At 45.3% G+C, this 20,215-nt stretch overlaps 1 protein-coding gene across 1 annotated transcript in view; it reads right to left on the bottom strand.

The window, feature by feature from the left end:
• The window catches only part of ARL5A (ARF like GTPase 5A), a 203,197-nt gene that overhangs the window by 106,303 nt on the left and 76,679 nt on the right, over positions 1-20,215 (bottom strand). The window contains exon 2 of the mRNA XM_085645541.1: positions 7,267-7,327. Coding sequence (XP_085501667.1) covers positions 7,267-7,327 — 61 coding nt within the window. The remainder of the gene's footprint in view (positions 1-7,266; positions 7,328-20,215) is intronic.

Genomic DNA, 20,215 nt, shown 5'->3' with positions numbered 1-20,215 from the left:
GAGCAAAGTATCTCTTTTTTTGAACAATTCCTGCGGATCCGCAGGAACTGGCCATACGGCAGATTCTGTCTCAGACTTCGAGGATGGTTGCTGGTATAATGGAGCGCCTTGTTCCTGTCGGTTGATTTCCTAAAAAGTGTGGTTTCTAGCTGCCCATCCGATGCCTCCACTTTTACATCCAAAAATGTGATTGATTGATTTGATGCCGAACAACTGAACTTGATGTCTTTAGACCGTTCATTAAGCCATCCTACAAACTCATCTAGTAGTTGTTGTGTGCCAGACCAAATTAGAAAGATGTCATCTATGTATCGCATATAGCTAGAAATGTTTGCCGAATACGGATTGTTGTTATATATGAAATTATTTTCATATAGGCCCATGAATAACACCGCTAATTCTGGGGCGAAAGGACACCCCATCGCCACGCCTCTTGTTTGGAAGAAGAACTGTGAATCGAATGTAAAATCGTTTTTAGACAATGAAAATTTGGCAAGTGCCAGGATGAATTCCATGGGTACTTGAACCGACTGTTCTCTTTTGCCTAAGAACCACGTTAATGTCTCCAATGCTTGATCCTGGGGTATTTGGGTATAAAGCGACACCACGTCCAGTGTGACCATCAGTTGCCTTGTGTTGTCAAACCGGACGGGTGCTATTCTGTTTAGAAAGGCCGTGGTATCTTTCAGGTGGGCCGGAATTTCACTGATGAAAGGTTTCAGGAAGAAGTCAATATATTGAACGACTGGCTCAATAAGTGATTCACACCCAGACACTATTGGTCGGCCAGGGGGGTCAAGTTCACTTTTGTGTAATTTGGGCAGAACATAAAAAACCGGTATTCTAGGGTTCTTATTCTGTAAAAAAATTCGTTCTTTGGGACCAACAAAGCCTTGTGTAAACCCTTCTTCGATGATTAGGAAAAGTTGGTTTTGTAATTCCTTTGTTGGGTCCTTGGAAATTTTACGATAACAATCAGCATCTTCTAACTGACGTAACACCTCTTTCTTATATTTATTCACATCCCAAATCACCACTGCACCCCCTTTATCCGCCTGTTTGACCACTACCGATCTGTCATTCTTGAGGTCCATCAAAGCATCTTTCTCTTGTTTGGCTAAGTTGTACTTAATGTAGCCTCTTTTACCTTCCATTGCCTGTATCCCAGATAGAATGGTTCTTTCAAAGGTACTTATTTCCTTGGGGATTTTGGGGCCCGATGGACAGAAAGAAGATTTTCTCCTCAATCCTGTTATCTCTGTTGTAGCAACTTCGGTGGAGTCCAGAAAGAACGTTTTAAGACGAATTTTACGACAAAACTCCATTGTTTCCAACTTCATTTTCACAAAGTCTGTTGGTCTAGATGGCACGAAACGTAATCCTTTCTCTAGTATCGACAATTCAGCTTCTGTTAGGATTTTTTCGGACAGGTTGAATACCGGCGAGGGAACTAACTCCTGTAGTACTGTCGGCGCGTTCTCATTTCCCATGGTTGGGAGTATCGTAGGCGTCCTCTGCCCTGCCGTTGGCCTCGCGCTAAAAAATGTGCCCCTTGGTTTGATATTTGCTGATCCTGATTTTGTTGATTTAACCTTGGATTTTGATTTGCCCCAGTATTGGCATCCGTTTCCCCACCTGAAGATGATGATGATTCCGAGAAGGTGATGAATTTCTTTCGTGACCGGCCTCGGTATTTCTGAAGATAGTTTCTCGAGTCGTTTTTAGTATAAAAATCTTTGTTTAAATAAGGATAAGTAGATTCCAATGAAAAATTCTTTTTATCTAACTCAAACTTATTACTTTTTTGAATGACTGTGTAGTCTTTAAATTCCGATATCTCCTTTTCAACCTTTTCCAATAGAGCTTTTGCGTCAGTTAGATGTTGATTATTTTTAATTTCTGCCTCCAAGTCCGCTATCTCTTGTAATTGTATCAGTGACAGCCTGTGAGCTGTTTCAACAGTCAGCACCATTAAATCCCGGCTGCATTTCGTCTCAATGCAGCTGTAACCTTTCTTGTATATCGGATCATCAATGAACACGGCCGGGATATTACGTATCTGTAGTCCCGATGGGATTGTCCCTTCCTTTAAATGTTGTAATAAGAAATGCCCATGTAGGTCCGTCCCAATTTGTTTTTTGCGTAGTCTGGTTAGTTTGTCCGATTCGTTCTGAGTTTTTGCAGTGACACTTAAGGTGGCTGATGCAAAGACTGGTGGTTCTCGCATTAAATTCTGAATATGTTCCTCACTATATGCGAAGGCATCTTTTTCTGCCATCGCACACTAACACTAGGGATGAAAATGACTCGCACATATAATAACGTATTTAGACAAATAACAACAAGTCAAACAAATTCATACAACCATCCGATACACACACAGCACATGTCTCTGACAACAGAAGTTGCTCAAATCTCGTGGTCCCTTTTGAATATAACCACTAGTGCAACCTCACGGGCCTCTGCCCGCTCCCAACACTATAAACCAAAACTGGGTTCTGGCTCGAAAAAACTCAGCTGGACTGAGCCCAATTAACAAAACCAACGAAACATATTGTCCATACTGAGAATTATTAGACACGATCCCTTTTATAACTCCTATCATGAGAGGTAAAACGTGAAAGGAGGGCTTTAAGAATTGCCTTTTACTCAGAAAAACATTTATTATTTATTGATCATTTTTCACATTTGTGCGCTCAACAATTATTCATTGCGCATTTACATTTTACAAAATACAACACAATATACATACAAATACACTAAACAGAACAAAACAATAGTATTGATCCCCTAGAGGTTTTAAACTACATTCATTCATCAAACATTCTTGGCCTATCCATTCATACATACAATCGACATACACTAGACAAAGCGGTCCTAATGACACCTCTCCTTTTGAAATGAATTATTTTCCAAACTCTATATATGTTCTGACATTTTCTCTTTTTTTCTATATACAATGAAAGAACTAAAAGAACATTTTGAACAGAGCTTTTCAAATGGATGTAAAAAGGACCGAACTGGTCGACGCGTTTCGAACCTCTATCTTTATGAGGTTCTCTTCAGGACCAACCAATTTCTGTAACGAAAAACAAAACCCTCTTTAGATAGTTGGAACAGCTTAGGAACTCTAGCAAGCCACCGCCAGCGGCTGAGCAAACCCACCTTAGAAAAGTATGTCAATGTGGAACCTTAACCTTCAATAACCTTCAATAACTGAAACCGCTTGCACTGGGGCTGCAAAAAACAAACAAATAATTCCCACTCATATCATCCTTCTTTCTGTCAAAGACATTTAAAATGACAAACATAGAAACAACTTAGAAGCATCAATATGCTTACTCTCCTTGTCAGGAGGTGGAGCATCACTCGCAGCCTTGGAATTAGCCCTGTTACGGGCGTTAGAGACAACCAGGGAGTCTGGTGAAAATCTGCCCTCTAATATAAATAGGGTCCAAGACTTTATATATTTATTGACCAAGGGAGTGATGATACGGGCTTGTGCAGGATCTTTAAAAATATCTTTGGTATGTTGTAGCATATCCTTGAGCATAGGAAGATATTGTGTAGCCCTATGTGTAGTGGAAAAGGTTTTGAAAAGGAAATCCTCCTCTATAGGCTAGTTATGAAGTGGTACCCGATGATAATTTGCAGCCCTGTCAATACGCTCCTGATAAGAGGTGGGGTCATCAAGAGGAGATGGCCTAGCAAGGTACAAGTCCGGACCAATGTCCCCTTGAGGGTAAATGTTGAATTCCGACCAAGGATCAAGGAGTTGTGGTGCATGAAAGCTATCATCCCCTGTCCCATGGCCACCCATGAATGAATATGGGGTTCCCCTGAGGAGTGATATCTAATGGATCACTCCAAGAGTGAAGGGGAGAGGGTGAAGGTGGTGGAATAAAGGGTGAAGGTGGAGGAGAAGATGGTGTAGGAGGGTGCAAGGGACTGGTGGCCTTGTCAGTCTTCCTCTTCTTGGTTGGCACTGGCAGATCAATAGCCTCTTCGAAGAAGAGTTGGCGCTCGGACAGAGGTGGCACAGAAATCACACAGTCTTGAACAGAATACGCCCAGTGTGAGACTATATTTGGATTTGCCTTTGACATGCACGGAATTTCTCCTGTGAAGAATCGGCTCCACTGGAGTACCAGGGTCAGATCTCGGTGCCGGTCTCGAAATATTCAGAACAGAGATGGATTTTATTTTCGTCGCCGAAGTGGTCGATTCTGAAGACGCAGCTGGGCACTAAAGTGGTCGATGCCGATGATGGAGCTGGGCGCCAAAGTGGTCACATTTGGCTGAAGTTCCGAGCCAGAGGGTGTGCCATCTGAATAGGATTTTCGGTATCGACCATGGCCTGCTGGCAGTGGTAGCCAGAGACCCTTATGTTCGGCCAGAGCAGAATATTTAAGGTTGTAGGACGGGGACTTCCGTACCCACAGTAAGCTGACCCAGTGGAACATTCAGCAACTTATGGTCCATTTCTAATTCAAAGCCTCTTCCTCCTCCTCGACATCCTGGTGTCTAAAGATGCCGGGCAGGTTGTCAACCTCTCTGTGGTGCATCATACTGCACTGTGCACTTCGGTCTTGAAGAGTCTTCTTCGACCGAAATGATCAGTAGGCCTCGTAGTCCTCTTTCCTGTGTTTCAGAGACAAACACAGGTTGCAGACCAGGTGAAGGTTGATCCGTGGGTACCTGGCATGGCACCTCAGGCAGAAACAGAAAGGAGTCTGTTCCATCAGCAGGGCATTCTATGGCAAAGCCAAAGGAGAGAGAAAAATAGTCCTGGATGGGCAAGGCCCAAGGACAGTTGTTCGAGCATGTCAATCTGACGGGTGATATTTTTCAGATTTCGAAATGCAAAGGTGGGAAAAGCATTTGATAACTATACCGGCGAGAGTAAGTGTGAATAGCAAACCGAAAGGAGTCCGAAACGGTCTTGACCCGGACGCAGGCACTCACGTCGGAACCCAATGGCAGAATGAAAACAATCATACAATGTAGTCGATGCCCATACGCATTATCACCAAGACAAGGAGTCACTTTACCTCGCGACAAGAAAGACTTCTAAGAAAAACATATTTTACTTCCTGCAATTTGCTCTAGCACCTAGTATTTCTGCCATTCAAGGTGGCGTTACACCTATATGGACCACCCTTTATAGCAATGCTGTGACATTAGCTGCTTGTACTGGCAATAAGTATAAACATAAGGAAAATCCAGTAACCCCTTGCAAGCTTCGGTATCTTAAGTAATCAGCAACAGTAAGGTGAATTCAACAAACAATATTTTGACAACACCTATTTTCGATTGAATTAACCATACATTAAAGAGTATTCAAAAGAAAAAACGTTCAAGAGAGGCATACATATAAGAAAAACAATTTACTTTTCATAGTCACGGGGTGGCAGACCGAGCCCAGTCCAGGCCGTTACTACTGGTCAGTTGCATGAAAAGGGCTCTTGTAGCTTGTTGTGTCCCTGTAGCTTTATCGAGAGGTCAGTCTTATGACCACTGGAGTCTATTTCTTTGTCCTGGTAAGAGGCAGAGAGCAGACCCAGTATCCTAGACCCTTCTCAGGTCACAGACAGCAGGTTACCTCCTCCTCTGATCTTCCACACGTCCAGATGTGTTATGTAGTTGGTGCCTGGAATGACACCTGGAAGCCCTAGTCAATAGTGTAGGGTTCCTGGGCTAACCGGATTCCCTTTAGGCATTTTCAAGATGGCCAAAGTCTTCGACTACACTAAACTTGGGCTCTGAGGGCTTGGAGTGCGTGTGGATAGCATACTATGTTATCCTAGAGCCCTCCCATATCAAACACTAAGATCCAGTAGAAGGCAGTCCCTGTTCCTCCAACAAACTCATGGACAGGCGTCTGGTCGACAAAGGTGAAATGTTAGCAACCAGAAAGCGGATACACACAGATTATTTTGGCATTCCGATTCCCTTCTTTGAAGTATGCCCTCAATGTCAAAGAACCGAGCAGATCTATCAAGCAGGTCTTGACACTCCAGTAGGATATGACACTATGATGTCTTCAAGAGAACCACTGAGATGAATGCCAGTGTGGCTGGAAGGACAAAATACGGGTGCAGGACAAAATAAGGGTGCAGGCCTGTGGGTTAGGAACATTAGCTTGTGACAGGGTAGACCTCTTTGAAATTACTCAAGTCCTTGAGCCCAGACCACGGGTCATCCTGTCAAGGGCACAACCAACCTCTCTTCTCTTCTCCCCCTCCCCCACCCCCCCCCACCAAACCCCCCTAATCCAATGCCTTCTATCACTGTCCTGGGCATTTTTCCACCTTATTCAAACCTATTGAAAGGCTAATTACTGGCTGGCAGAAACCGGAGAGCAAAATGCAGAGTTCGCGTCCAAGGATTTCAGACAGGGCAAAGGTAACTTTCTAAAAGTTACTTTTCTGTATTATCTAGAAAACATTTGACTTCCCCATTGAGCTGGATTTTTTACTAACTATTAAAAAAGTTCTTTAACTATTTTTATAGCTAGTCTCATTCCCTAGACACAGTATTTGTATGTAATATTGCATCCCATTGGGTTCTTATAGAACTTTGTTGGAAACTGGTCATGGACATTGAAGGAGGACTATCAAACTCTTATGGTTTTTCCCCCTAGTGTTCATGGGAAAAGTGTTTTTGGGCTTTAATGGTTGCTGTGTAGTTAAATATTTGATTAAAGCAAAGAAGAAAGCATAATCCTCTCCTTCGGTTCCGACATAGGATTTGACACAGCATGATGCGGGGACAGAAGTATGTTGGGAGCCAATTTCACCCCAGAATGTGCAGGCAATAGTCGGCCTGATTTTATGCATATGTTTAGAGGTAAAATATGCAATTTTAACAGATTCTTTTACCTTTAAAACTTGAGACTATGGAAATTAACATTGGAAATAATTAATCAAACCTCTGCAAATGCAATGTATTTGTCTGTTTTATTCTTTTACGACGGTTTAGGCTAGAAACTCGTCTAAGCTCTGAATACAAAACATAGATGTCCATTCTATATTATTTATGGCAAATAAATGCCGTTACCCCTTGCAGTGTGTTATATTTTCAATTTAATGCATTCAACTATATTAAAATGAACGCTTCCATTTTTTCATCCTGTGGATGGAAAAAGGAAAAACACCACACACTCATTAGAATGCTTGTTTTATAAATTATAAAGGATTAACTTTTGAACCATGAACAGTCTTTTTCTTACGGAATCGAAAAACGTACACAAAAAGGTATACTTACAACTGATAAAGAATAGTCGTTTTCCCTGCATTATCCAGGCCAACAATGATTACTTTGTGCTCTGAAACAAAAAAATTTACAATTCAATTACATCATACAAATAAAGTGGATGAAATTCGTTTTATGAATATATTTATATATATTTACGCCATCCTAGTGGAAATAAATATGGCCCAATAACACTTTGTTTAGAGCAATGATACTAATAAACACAGATTCACGTTTCCTACTACTATGCAATCGTCAAATTGAAGTTGAATACTACAGAATAGCAAAATGCACAGGGAAAACGCTTTTTAATGCCTCACATGTTCCACGTAAGAATGATTTCACCCAGGGGAACAACTCTCCTCAAAGTCACAATGTATTTTAAAAGTGATTTTGCCATACTGCACAATTTTAACCCCTTGCACCTTGGTTTTGGTTAAATACCTTTTATAAAACAATCATCTGTGACCAATTCCTAATATAAACCATGTACGCAGATGTGCAGATTATAAAATGCTATTTATTACCATCTTTGAGGGAGGGGCGTCATGACTGAAGGCTTAGTCTCTCATAAGTCATGGCCCCTCCACAAACAATTCTAATAAATAGCAATCTACATTTTGCACATCTGCTTATATGCTACATAATAGTTTGCAAAAGAAAACCTATAAAACACACACAATGTGTTTGATGAAAAAGGTGAAATAAAGCTTTAAAAACAAAAAAAAGCCCCACAAAAATCTATTTTCTATTTTGTTTTTCCTATGGTGTGTTTCAAAACAAATCTTTGCAAAATTACACTTTCTCTAAAAATCATTCCACAGAAACAAATGTGATTTAAAGAGATACAATTCTTTCCAGAAAAGTTAGACCAGCCACAAAGTATCAAGACGGCTAATTTAAAACATCACAGATATCAATATGTAGATTCAATGCATAGTCATCAGACCAATGAAATATATAAAATTGTTTTTTGCACTAAATACTGTAATGGAACGAGGGGTACAAATTAATCTCAGAGTTTTAAATAAGTTACAGTTTAATGCTACATGTACTAGTATTTTAATTGTTACACTACAAAAGTGGCATCTCCTAGCACTTCGCTTAAGCCCATTCCACCCTGCATTTATCTTTAACCGTGTTACACATCATAGCCGAACTCTCCTCAAAATTCGTTTTTTTGTTTGTAATTCTGGTGTAAGGTTCCTGAGTGCAACACAAATCCTGTTATATTTACCAGTTTAATACGTGTTCTATTAATCATTACTTTAAATGAATTAAAAACAGTTATCAAACAATAAACTGAGTCTCTCAGATTCATATGCTTATTGAAAAGAAGCAGTCGGTCTAATGCTTGAGCACATCTCAGTCCCTGATAAATTACTTGAGGCGCATTCAACTCAATCATTTATATTTTTAACCATTTTGGCCCTCCAGAGAGATCAGTCATTTGCAAATCAATCTCAGGAATGCTACACATTCCCTCTGGATGGTGGGCGGCATTTTTAGGTCACTCTTAGCGGCTGCACGCATGCGCTGCTCGCTCTGCGAGGCATGCAGTAGTCGAGTATGCTGTGGAAGCCTTGCATACTCTCCTCCCAGATTTTGCATTGGCTGGTGTCATTGTCCTTGGTAAATGCTGGCTTCCAATTGATAATGAGGCTTGTTAGTCCCTCCTTGTTACTGCCCTGTATTCCTTTGTGACCGCCCATGACGACTGGATCTTTTACTTGGCTCTCTAAACGGTCGGCTTTATCAATGGGGGGGGGAGGGGGGGGAAGTACTATTTTGTTTATGGGCACTTATGGGGACAATGGCGGCTGCTATTTTTTGGGGGTATTTGTATCCTGACCGTGGCGCCCGCTTTAGGGATACCCCGCTCAGTTTATTTATTTAATTAAATTTAATTCTGAGCGCGATGTCCACTTCTGGGACACCGCGCACGGTTTAATTTTTTATTTTTTTAAACTTTTATAGTGAACGCGGTGCCCGCTTCAGGGACAACGCGCTCAGTTTTTTTTTTTTTTTTTTACAGTAAAACTATGCATGGCACCCGCTTCAAGGAGACGGCACTCCGTATTAAAGTTACTTTTTTTTTTTTTTTTTTTTTTTAAATCAAGCGCATGTCCTTGAAATCGGTACTGCGCTCAGTTTTAAACAAGTATTTACAATGCAATAGGTCTCGCATTTACACGAGTTTAAGGTATTGTCATTGTAAATGGCAATGCCTTTTATTTAAGTTTAAAAAAAACAAAAATAAGCATTGTCATTTACAATGCCAACAGCTTAAACTTGTTTAAATGTGAGACCTATTGCAACGGGCTCCTTAATCGCATCCTTGCACCAAACCCTCTAGGACACTCAATACCACAGTTTGCAATTTGAGTGGTAGGCAGAACACAACTTACGAAATTCAGAAATGATATGTAAAAGTTAAGTAAAAAATACAATGGGTACATTGCAAAGAAAAGGTTGAGTTTTACTTTCATATCCTAGGATCAAATGGTAAATTCAGCTTTTCTGGATAAGGAAGCCTTACCGACCCGTCTGCTTCAATATCTGCTATCTTCCCATACCCTGGTAAGATACCACAACCACGGTGGACCAGTGGCGTAACGAAAGTTCAAGGGGCCCCCCTGCAATATACACAGAGGTGCCCCCCTCCGGATTTATTCCGGAGCGCTCAAGTGCAAGTACTGTGCCGAGGGGGGCCCCTGCAGCTCGGGGGCCCCCCGCACCGCAGGGGATGCGGGGGCCTGTGTTATACCCCTGCGGTGGACTCAAGCTTATACTGTAAGTGGGTTCATCATATATAAAAAATAAAAAAAGTTATGCCAGGATAAAGCTGGGATCCACATATTATTAATATGTTAGAGTTAATTTTAAAGAATTTCCTTTATTAGTGGGTGCCCTAGGTAATGTTACAAATATATCCATGGCGATTTAGGTACAATTCCCCTTTCAACCATTAACTTGTCAATATGTTTCTGACAACTCGTGTGCCTGAAAACAGGTCAGAGATGTCCGTCAGGGATATGCGAGGATCTCGGATAGTTAGTACTAAGCACATTTATACAAGGTGCATACGAAATGTCCTACAAGGAAAGCATCCTTCAAGGAGATGTTGGAGGGAGAGCTTCTGGATCATCCAGAATGGAGGGACCCACTACTTCTAAAGGACTACCTTATGTTTATGTTCTTCGAGAGGAAAGGTCTCGCGACTGTCTGCCAGGAGGAAAGAACTTCTGGACTGAGACTCTAAGAAAAGTTGCTTTGCGTAGGACAGTTTCTGCAAGCAATAAAGGCTGCAAGACGTTCCTCTATGGAATAACAATGCAACCTGAGGGGGCGTGGCTAACCTGACTCCAAGATGGCCGCTGCCTAACGAAGCTTCGGCCGTCGCCTAATCAATTCTTCAATATTCTGCACCTCCGGGTCACCTGGTTGCCTGTAAAATGAGGGTTCTAGCATCGGAGACAGCAGAGAGCATATGTGGAAAGTTTGGGAGCTCTGCTGTCTCTGGTTGTGGTGCAACGAGCTGCTGCGCACCTGTGCTCTGTCTGGGACCTTCGGCCGCCATTTCGCCGAGGGTTGGAGCTGCGAGATTCGGACGGTGCTGCGTGGCGCCGGCCTCCGACCTGTGGACTACAGAGTGATTCTTGCCTGCTGCGGACCTTCCCTGTGGACCGGGGCTGTGTCCATTGGAGCGAGTGAGGGCTCCGTGTGCCCAGTGGTTGAGGAGGCACTAGAGCAGGGGGTCTAGAGTACTGGGCCCGGGTATGCGGCGTCGCACGGCCTAAGATCCGGTGGGGGCTTCTCCTGAGCGCTCCCAGCCACTGTGTGCGCGCTCTTTGGCAGCCTGTATCCCGGGGCCGAGCGGTCCTGTGTGGGCCGACCACCACACCCCCCACATCCTTCAGAGGTACAGTGACCGCCCACACGGCGTCGGAGAGGAAGACCATTCACCCCGCAATCGACTGGAGGAAGCCGCGATTGCACGGCGCCCCGATCGGCCTATCCGGCCAGGCAGAGATCCCCGCCTGGGAGATTGTGGAGTCCTGGCTGTGCGGTGTGTGTACCTACTAGGACGTGGTGCCCATGCAGCGAGTCGGGGCCTCTGGGGCCACACTACTGGAGCGCACTCTTCCCCTGCCCTCGCCCCATGCATGTTATGTTATGTTATAACTTTTTTGTATAGCGCACAGATGCCGCAGCAAAGTGGCGTCCTGGCGCTGAGGAGACGGTAAAACATAACGGAGAGAAAATACTAGTCACGATGAGCTGAAGGACCTAAGTAGTGGCAAACAGAAAGGTTTTCAGACATTTCCTGAAAGGAAAAAGGTTGGTGATAGAACGAAGCGAAGGGGGGAGGGTGTTCCAAAGTGAGGCAGCTAACACCGAAAAAGAACGTCCACCCATTCTAGCTCTTTTGAAGCGGGGAACAATTGCCAGATTTGATCCTGCAGAGCGAAGCGCTCTGTTCGGGAGATAAGGGGATATAGTCTGGGCAAGGATAGGAGGAGTAGACAGCTTTAGGATTTTAAAAGTAAGGCAAAGTGCCTTAAATTTGATCCTCTGTTCCACCGGGAGCCAGTGCAAATTTTGGATGGTTTGACGGGCAGAACAGAAGCGAGGCAAGCCAACCAGCATCCTGGCCGCCGCATTTTGGATACGCTGAAGGCGGAGAAGCTCAGCTTTGTTCAATCCCAATAGAAGTGAACTGGCATAGTCCAATCTACTTAGAACCATAGCCTGAACTATGATTTGCCTGGTGGTGGGGTCAAAAAATTTAAAAATAGGTCTGAGACACTGTAAGGTGCCAAAACAAATCCCGGCCAGTCTTTTGGTGTGGGGAATGTAGGACAACTTATTGTCGAACCACACCCCAAGATTCCTGACTTCATCAGCGGGCGCCGGAGCAGGGCCAAGCTCCGGAGGCCACCACTGGTTGCCCCAGAGGTCTGTGTTTTTTCCAAAGATTAAGACCTCGGTTTTTGAGGCATTTAGCTGCAACTTGTTGTCAGACATCCATTCCATGATCCCTCGCAAAGCGACCTGAAAGGCAGCAGCGTCCAATGCGGACTCACCATTAAGTGCCACCGCCAGCTGGGTGTCATCGGCGTAAGACACCATGGTGAGACCGTATCTCTGGGCAACCTCTGCCAGGGGTTGGACGTATAGATTAAACAAGGTCGGGCTGAGAGCCGACCCCTGAGGGACACCTTGCAGTATGGAACGAGAGGTGGAAACAAAAGGCGGTGTGGACACCTGAAAGGATCGGTCAGTAAGAAACGACCGAAACCAATCAAGTGCAGTCAGGCCAACCCCCGCATCAGAAAGCCGCTGAAGAAGGATGGAATGAGAGACGGTATCAAAGGCAGCGCTGAGATCCAACAGGATCAGCGCTACCGGTTGGTCTCTATCAAGCAGCTTTCTGATTTGTTCCACTACCGCAAGGAGAGCGGTCTCAGTGCTGTGATGCGCTCGAAACCCGTTTTGAGAGGGGTCGAGGATGTTAGCTTCCAACAAATGGGAAGACAGAACGTGGTTGGCATGAGATTCCGCTAATTTGGAGATCCAGGGGAGGAGGGAGATGGGACGGTAACTCTCAGGAAGGGAGGGGTCCAAGGAAGGTTTTTTCAAAATGGGTACAACGGTTGCCTGTTTCCATTTGACCGGAACACTTCCTGTTACAAAGGATAGATTAATAAGATCGAGGATCGCCGGATAACAGCACTCTTCGAGCTCTTGAAATTGTGTTGGGCGCAGAGGGTCCGTAGGCGAACCTGACCTAACTTTCCTAGTTAGTTCTTTAAACTCCTCTGGGTTGGGGCCACGAATGGAGAGAAGTTGTGGGGTGGTAAGAAGCTTGGTACTAGGCTGACAGAGCCCGAGATTCTTGGGAAAAAGATCTATAAATTGCCTCAACTTTTTCTACAAAGAAAGTGGCTATTTTTTCGCATTGATTCAATGTAGCTTTGACAGGAGTCGCAATCTGTTTACTGGTTAGCTCCTTACAGATTTGAAAAATGATCTTGGTCGGATTTGGGCTATTTTTGATTTCCATTGCGTAATAGGCGGCTCTAGCTTTACAAATAGCCTGATGGTAGTGCCTCGTACAAGATCTGTAGGCTTTTTTGAGCTCAACATCATACCTTTTGCGCCAGGCACGCTCCGCTTTTTTACAGGCGGATTTGAGGATTCTGAGCGAGTCCGTGTACCAGGGGCTCGAGGGACTAGATCTGATTTTAGTCCACCTGGCAGGTATGAAAGAGTCAAGAGCTAACGTAAGCCATTCACAAAAACTATCGTAGCTACAGGTAATATCTGTAGAAAAGGGAGCGCGGTGTGTCAAGAGGAACTGCTGAAATTCCTCTGATTGAAGCTTCTTCCAGGGGCGTTTAAAAACGCTTAGAGAAAAAGGTTCGAACACAGGGGACGATAAAGTGATATGACCTTGTACCAAGAAATGGTCTGTCCAGGCCATAGGTGTAGGAGCGCTAAGTAGAACATTCGGAATGTTCGTAAAAAAAGGGTCGAGTATATGCCCTCCGCTGTGAGTCCTTTGGTCGACCAGCTGGATAATTTTAAGGGCCTCCAGGTCAGCTAGTAAGGTACTAACTGAACTGGTAAGTGGTTGATCCATATGGAGGTTGAGGTCACCTATGATTGTAAAGTTGGCTGTCTTCAGAGCTAGAGACGCCACTACCTCAGGGAGACTGAGGCGGAAAATTCCATCAGGACCCGGAGGTCTGTAGATTAGTAATCCAGACAGCGTGAAGTGAGGAGATAAGGTAATACTAAATTGCGCACTCTCACAAGCTGCTACTGAACTTTTCTGCCAGATACACGGGTAACAGGATTTTACGGCGGCTGCTATGCCACCTCCTCTGGAATTTCGGTGTAGGGTATACATAGTGTACCCTCTAGGTAAAGCTAAATTAATAGACGCCATAGCCTGGTCATGTAGCCATGTCTCCGTAAGGAAGAAGACGTCTGGTTGTTCGTCCTCTAGCAGAGCGAATACTTCCATACAATGGCAGACAAGCGATCTGACATTTAGGTGAAAGACCTTAAGGGATGCACAGCTCGTGCCGTCGGTAACCACTGTTCTCGCCCTAGATGCGTGAACATTACGCGACAGAGATTTTAAAGGCTTAGGAATGGGGAGGGCGAATGCACAGCTAGGACATTGATAGGGACCACATAGAGGGTCCACAACATGATGATGATGACATACCACTATCTGTCTCAGCTGGTGTATTTCCCTGATGGTAGGCATCCTGAGTTGTCCAGAATAACCTGCCCTAGCCCTGCCTTAGCGCTGACGAGCGCAGACGGGCAGGACTCTGGCACGACTCATGTGGACATTGTAGAGTGGTATTGTTCAGCCTGTAGTGCGATCGCTGCTTTGGTGCAGCCTGCATGAGCTATTGCGGTAAGAGGGCAGGTAGGAACCTTCAAGGGGATAACAGGACTCTGGCCTTTGTATAGCTCGACACTTGGGAGGGACCGGGATTGCTCGGCCCTGTTGCAATGAGTGCGTCTCCTGCGTGCTGGTCACAGAACATTCTTTTGGCCCCGATCATACCCTCAGTGCCCCTAGCACACCCCAACTTTTTGTCTTTATCGAGCTGGGGAATTCGTTTTTATATGCTGGTGACTTCCTGATGTGGTTCAGGGACACACTGGTTACTGAGCGTCTGCACCATACATTGGCGCAGCCTCCACACACGAGGCTGCGGATTAGTCAGCATGAGTGCAACAACTGCGTGTAAGCTGGGTTAATCAGTGCTACGGGGGTGCCCTGCTTGCTTTATCTACGTTCCACAGTGTCCCCCTCATTGGCTTTGCTGCACGTGGTGTCCTTCTAGTGGTGGGGCACCTTTTTCATTGTGGTGTGCCTCGGCAGCAGTCACGAGGTAAGCCTAAACTGCAATTTCGTCGCCCAGTTGCCTTATCATCCTGGTGGTGACTACAACACACAGTTTGAACAGTAAAGACAGTTGTGAGCGCAATGGGCAAAACTGATAAAACGCAATCGAAGTTGCACTTCGAACATCGTAAATCGTCCAGGCACCGCGAAGATGACCACGACATCGGAACCCGCGGCACACCCTGCCATGCCAGAAGGGGACATTTCTCAAATCCTGGGGGCCATGCAGCGCAGCCGGACGTCCATTGATGCTAAAATGGACGCGTTGGTGTATCGCATAGACAGGATGTCCGAGAGGGTAGACAAGCACGCCAAAATATTCAACATGGCGGAACGCAGGATATCTGAGGCGGAGGATACTCAGACGAACTTTGGGAACTCGCAGAAGCAAATGGAGAAACTTATAGCGGCTATAAAAGACAAGACAGAGGATATCGAAGCGCACTCACGGCGCAACAATGTACGAATCTTGGGCCTGCCTGAGTCTACTTCAATTGACAATATGGAACTCTGTCGAAAAACTACTGGTGCAACTTCTAGGCAGGGAAACCTTCTATGAGGTGTTCGTTGTTGAACGGGCTCATCCCTCCTTGGGACCTCGCCACACCCCCCACCACGGGTGCCCCACCGAGGCCCCCCGACTGCTTAACTATAGGGACAGGGATGTGGTGCTGAGACGGGCTAGAGAGCTCAAAGTCTTGAAGTATGAGGGCTCCGACCTGTCCTTGTTTCCAGACTTCCTGCCGCTAGTGCAGGAGGCTCATAAAAAATTTGGTCCGGCAAAGCGCAAACTCAGGGAGCTACAACTTGATTACGCAATGTTATACCCGGCACAGCTGCGGGTTACTCTGGATGGCCGTACCAGACCCTAAGCGGACCCTACTCTCTTGCAACGTGATCTCAAGAAATACTGTACGGACCGTGTAAATAAATCACCCAGCTCGCCATTGAAGGAGACCTCTGCTGCTGCGAGGGGGGGAGGGGGATTCATTGGAATGCACACAGGGTTCAAGCTCTTCGCCTTCATAATGACTGGGTCAAGTTGTATTTCACAATTGGAGTCTAGTGATTACCCCGCCTGGGTCAGAAATCATCAAACGTGCTTGTTTGCTTGCCGAGTTTCAGGGAGGTATTGTTATTCTGCTATGTGCTGATGCGTAGTAATTTTGTTAACCTGGTGACTGGATGGTCACTATTCGCATTAGGCGACAAGACTACTCAGTAACACCGGGGTCTGGTGGCCACAGCCATTAAGTGTATTCCACCTGAGGTACTGTTGTTGGGGTGTTTTATCAATGGGAGGGGGAAGGCTGAGGTTCCATACTTTGCCATGTCTACTTATTTTGATGTCTTGTAGGGGTGGGGAGGGGGTCTCTGGGTTTTTTGTTCTCTTTGTTGTTGCGTTGTCTTTTGATTTGCCTCATAGGGCGATACGCCCAGTGTTAGCTCAGGTAATGCATTTTGATACCAACAGGCATTTAAATTTGAGTAACGTTTTTCAATGTCCAAGCCTAACACCGACTGTTTAGACATTAATTTCCTTTCCTGGAATGTCAGAAGTCTTAATGACCAAAGAAAAATACGTAAAGTGGTGGCTTACTTATCCGTCATAATGTGGATGTGGCCATTTTGCAAGAGAAGCATCTCTCGGGGGGCACTGCATTGCTATCTCAACGTCGCATGAAGGGTACAGGTGCTGCATCAGGTTCTCCCTCACATGCGAGGGGGGTTTTGATTAGAGTCTGCAGGCACTCTGGCATACACATTCAGTCCTTGGAAGTGGATACAGGTGGAAGGTTCGCCCTTGAGTGATGTCGAAAAGAGCATTTATTAATGCCTTATTGGTCGGGATCTATGGACCCAATCATGATGATCCGCAATTCTATCACGCTCTACATCACAAGCTAATGCGACACTCCCATCTGCCTATTCTTTGGGGCGGCGATTTAAATTGCATCCAAAATCCTATAAAAGATCACTCCAAAAGACGCCCTAGACCACCCTCGCGTGCAGCGCAGGCCATTGGCGGCATTGCTCAAGCTGAGGGGCTAAGGGACGTGTGGCGACACCTGTCTCCATTGGGTAGGGAATACTCACACTACTCGGCTGCACACAATATTCACACAAGGATAGATTACTGGTTTGCCTCCTGCACCTTGCTTTCCTCTATACACTCCTATTCACATTTGGCCAGTACTATCTCAGACCACTCTCCCGTTCTTTTGAAAATAGTACTCCCTGATGCTTTCCGACACAAGAAGGTGTGGAGATTCCCACAGTATTCTCTGCTGGACGCTGTGTTCCATGCAGAATTCGGGACTGCAATCGATGAATATTTCTTCACCAACCTGGGTAGTGGAACAACGATGAGTTCCATTTGGGAGGCCTTCACGCTCTATATTCGCGGTATCACAATCTCTAAACATGCTGGTGTTCTCAAATCTAGCCGCACCCAATTATGTAATATCGAAAGAGAATTAAAGGATTTGGAGGGTAGGTTGCAGGACACTGGTAATCCACAGATTTTGGAGCAGATCCTGTAAAAAATGAGTGCATACAATGAGTTTACAGCGGACGAAGTTACTCATCTGGGGAAATACGCGGTCGCTAAGGTATACTCAGAAGGGGATCGACCCAGTGCTACCTTGGCGGGGACAATCATGCCTAATAGGGGTGATACCCATATTAATAGTGTTGACATCAATCAGATCTTAGTGGACAGTACACCGGCCATCTTGGACGCCTTTGCTGAATACTAAGCAGGCCTCTATACTTCTAGGGGAGCAGCCACACCCGACTGATGACGACTATTTAGCCCACCTTACTATGACTTGGTTGTCCAATAGCGACAGGGAACATCTTATCATCCCTTTGAGACCTACAGAAATCAGTCCCGCGCTGAAGGCCATGCCCAGCGAAAAGGCCCCTGGGGTGGATGGTTTAACGGTGGCCTTCTACAAGGCTTATCAAGATAAACGGATTCCACACTAAGTGAACTTGTTTGAAGAGATGTCTAAAACAGTATCATGCCACCCTCAATGAGAGAAGCCACAATCATTACAATGTTCAAACCTGGGAAACCCCCGGAACACTGTTCCTCATACCGGCCGGTGTCTTTATTAAACACGGACACAAAGCTTTTTGCTGAAGTATTGGCAAACAGGCTAGCCCCCTTACTTCCAAAGATGGTGGGATCAGAACAAACTGGGTTTGTGCCAGGGAGGTCCTTAACTAGTAACCTTTGCACTCTCTTTGGCATGATAGCGCGCATCAAACGGCAGGTCAGGGGCGCAGCCCTGTTTATTGATATTGAAAAGGCTTTCGACTTCATAGACTGGCGATTTTTGTATGCTGTTCTCCGGAGGGTTGGGGTGGGTGATGTTTTTATACAACTGGTTGAGGTGTTATATGCCCAGCCGGTGGCTCAGGTGAGGATAAATGGCATGTATTCCTGTACAATACACATAATCAGGGGCACCAGCCAAGGCTGTCCCCTCTTCCCCCCTACTGTACCTTAGTGGCAGAGCCCCTGTTGTGCGCAATGTGCAAATATCACGCTTATAGGGGTATCCGGTCTCGGAACTACAACCTTACAATTTCAGCTTATGCACATGAAATGCTCCTGTATATAAGAAACTCAGAGCAAAATTTAACTCCAATGCTACAAGAGGTAGAGCGCTTTAGTCAGCATTCAGGCCTCCATATTAACTGACATAAGTCTCTCATATTTCCACTTACACCGTGTACAACCCCAGTACAGACTACTCATCCCTTAGAATGGACTTCTGACCCGGTTAGGTACCTGGGTATTAAAATTCACACTGATGCGGATCTTGTGCTTTCGGAAAATTATGGTCGAGCGGACCAAAAACTGACGGAGGTGGTGGAGACCTGGATTAAGCCTCCCCCATCTATGGTTGGTCGGATTGCCGCCACGAAGATGGTGGTGCTCCCTCTATTTTTATTTTTGTTTGCAAACATACCCATCAGTTTACCTCAGTCATTTTTTTCCCGCACTCTGCGGGTTCTGCTGTCACGCTTGGTATGGGCAGCTAAACAGCCTAGGGTCAGGTGGGATACTCTTACAAAACCATATTCAGAGGGGGGTCTAAACGCAACCGACAGAGAGGTATTATAGGGCACCACAGACTTCACGTACATGGCTGGATTCATGGGCCTACCAACTTACCGCACCTATTCATAGAGGATAATATGGTCTCCCCTGTCCCACTTCAAAGGCTGCTGACGGGGGCGCTACGTCCCAACCCGCGTACGATAGACCCAGTGAATTGCACCGGACATCAGCTAAGTAAAATAGCTAGTAAGCAGCAATTACAACTAATATTCTCAGCTTCCCTTCCATTGCAATGGTGTGACTGGCTCCCGTTTAAGGAGGACGGTGCAGTCTGTGCCACACTGACTAAGTTGGGTATCAAGGTGTTGGGTGATATCTTCCAGGAGGGAAAGGTTAAAACTTGGGATCAGGTTGCTATCACGGACCAGGGTGTCACGCCTCTAGATTCCTTTCAATTTTTCAGATTTCGCAGCGCCATGCGCGCCCTGCTGGGCCCAGACGTGCTGGCACCCCAAGAGTTACAATCACTCACATACTTGTTACAAGCGCAGGTTCCAAAACGTGGAATATCTATTTTGTATGCACTCTTCAAATTTCAGGTCATGCAGATTGGGAAGATGAGCTGGAGCTTGAAATCACCCCCGCACAATGGACAAGGTGTTTTAATAAAACCAAATCGATCTCACTAAATGGGCGACATGGACTACTCCATTTCAAATATATACATAGAACATACTAAACACCAGCGAGAATGTGTAGATATGGCTTGCGGGAGGATAGTAAATGTTATCAGATGTTCAGCTGTCATAGCCCATTTTACACACCTGGCATGGGACTGCCCTGGTATCGGGAGATTCTGGCAGGAGGTCATTGCCGTCTTAAATAAAATGCTGGATCACACCATTCCAGAATCACCATTGGTAGCCTTGCTGGGGTTTGATAAGCAGATA

Source organism: Triturus cristatus, chromosome 3_1 (genome assembly GCF_964204655.1).
Source record: "Triturus cristatus chromosome 3_1, aTriCri1.1, whole genome shotgun sequence".
In the NCBI taxonomy this organism is placed as follows: Eukaryota; Metazoa; Chordata; class Amphibia; order Caudata; family Salamandridae; genus Triturus; species Triturus cristatus.
The sequence above is the reverse complement of the archived record's forward strand: the minus strand, read 5'-3'. Positions and strand labels throughout refer to the sequence as shown.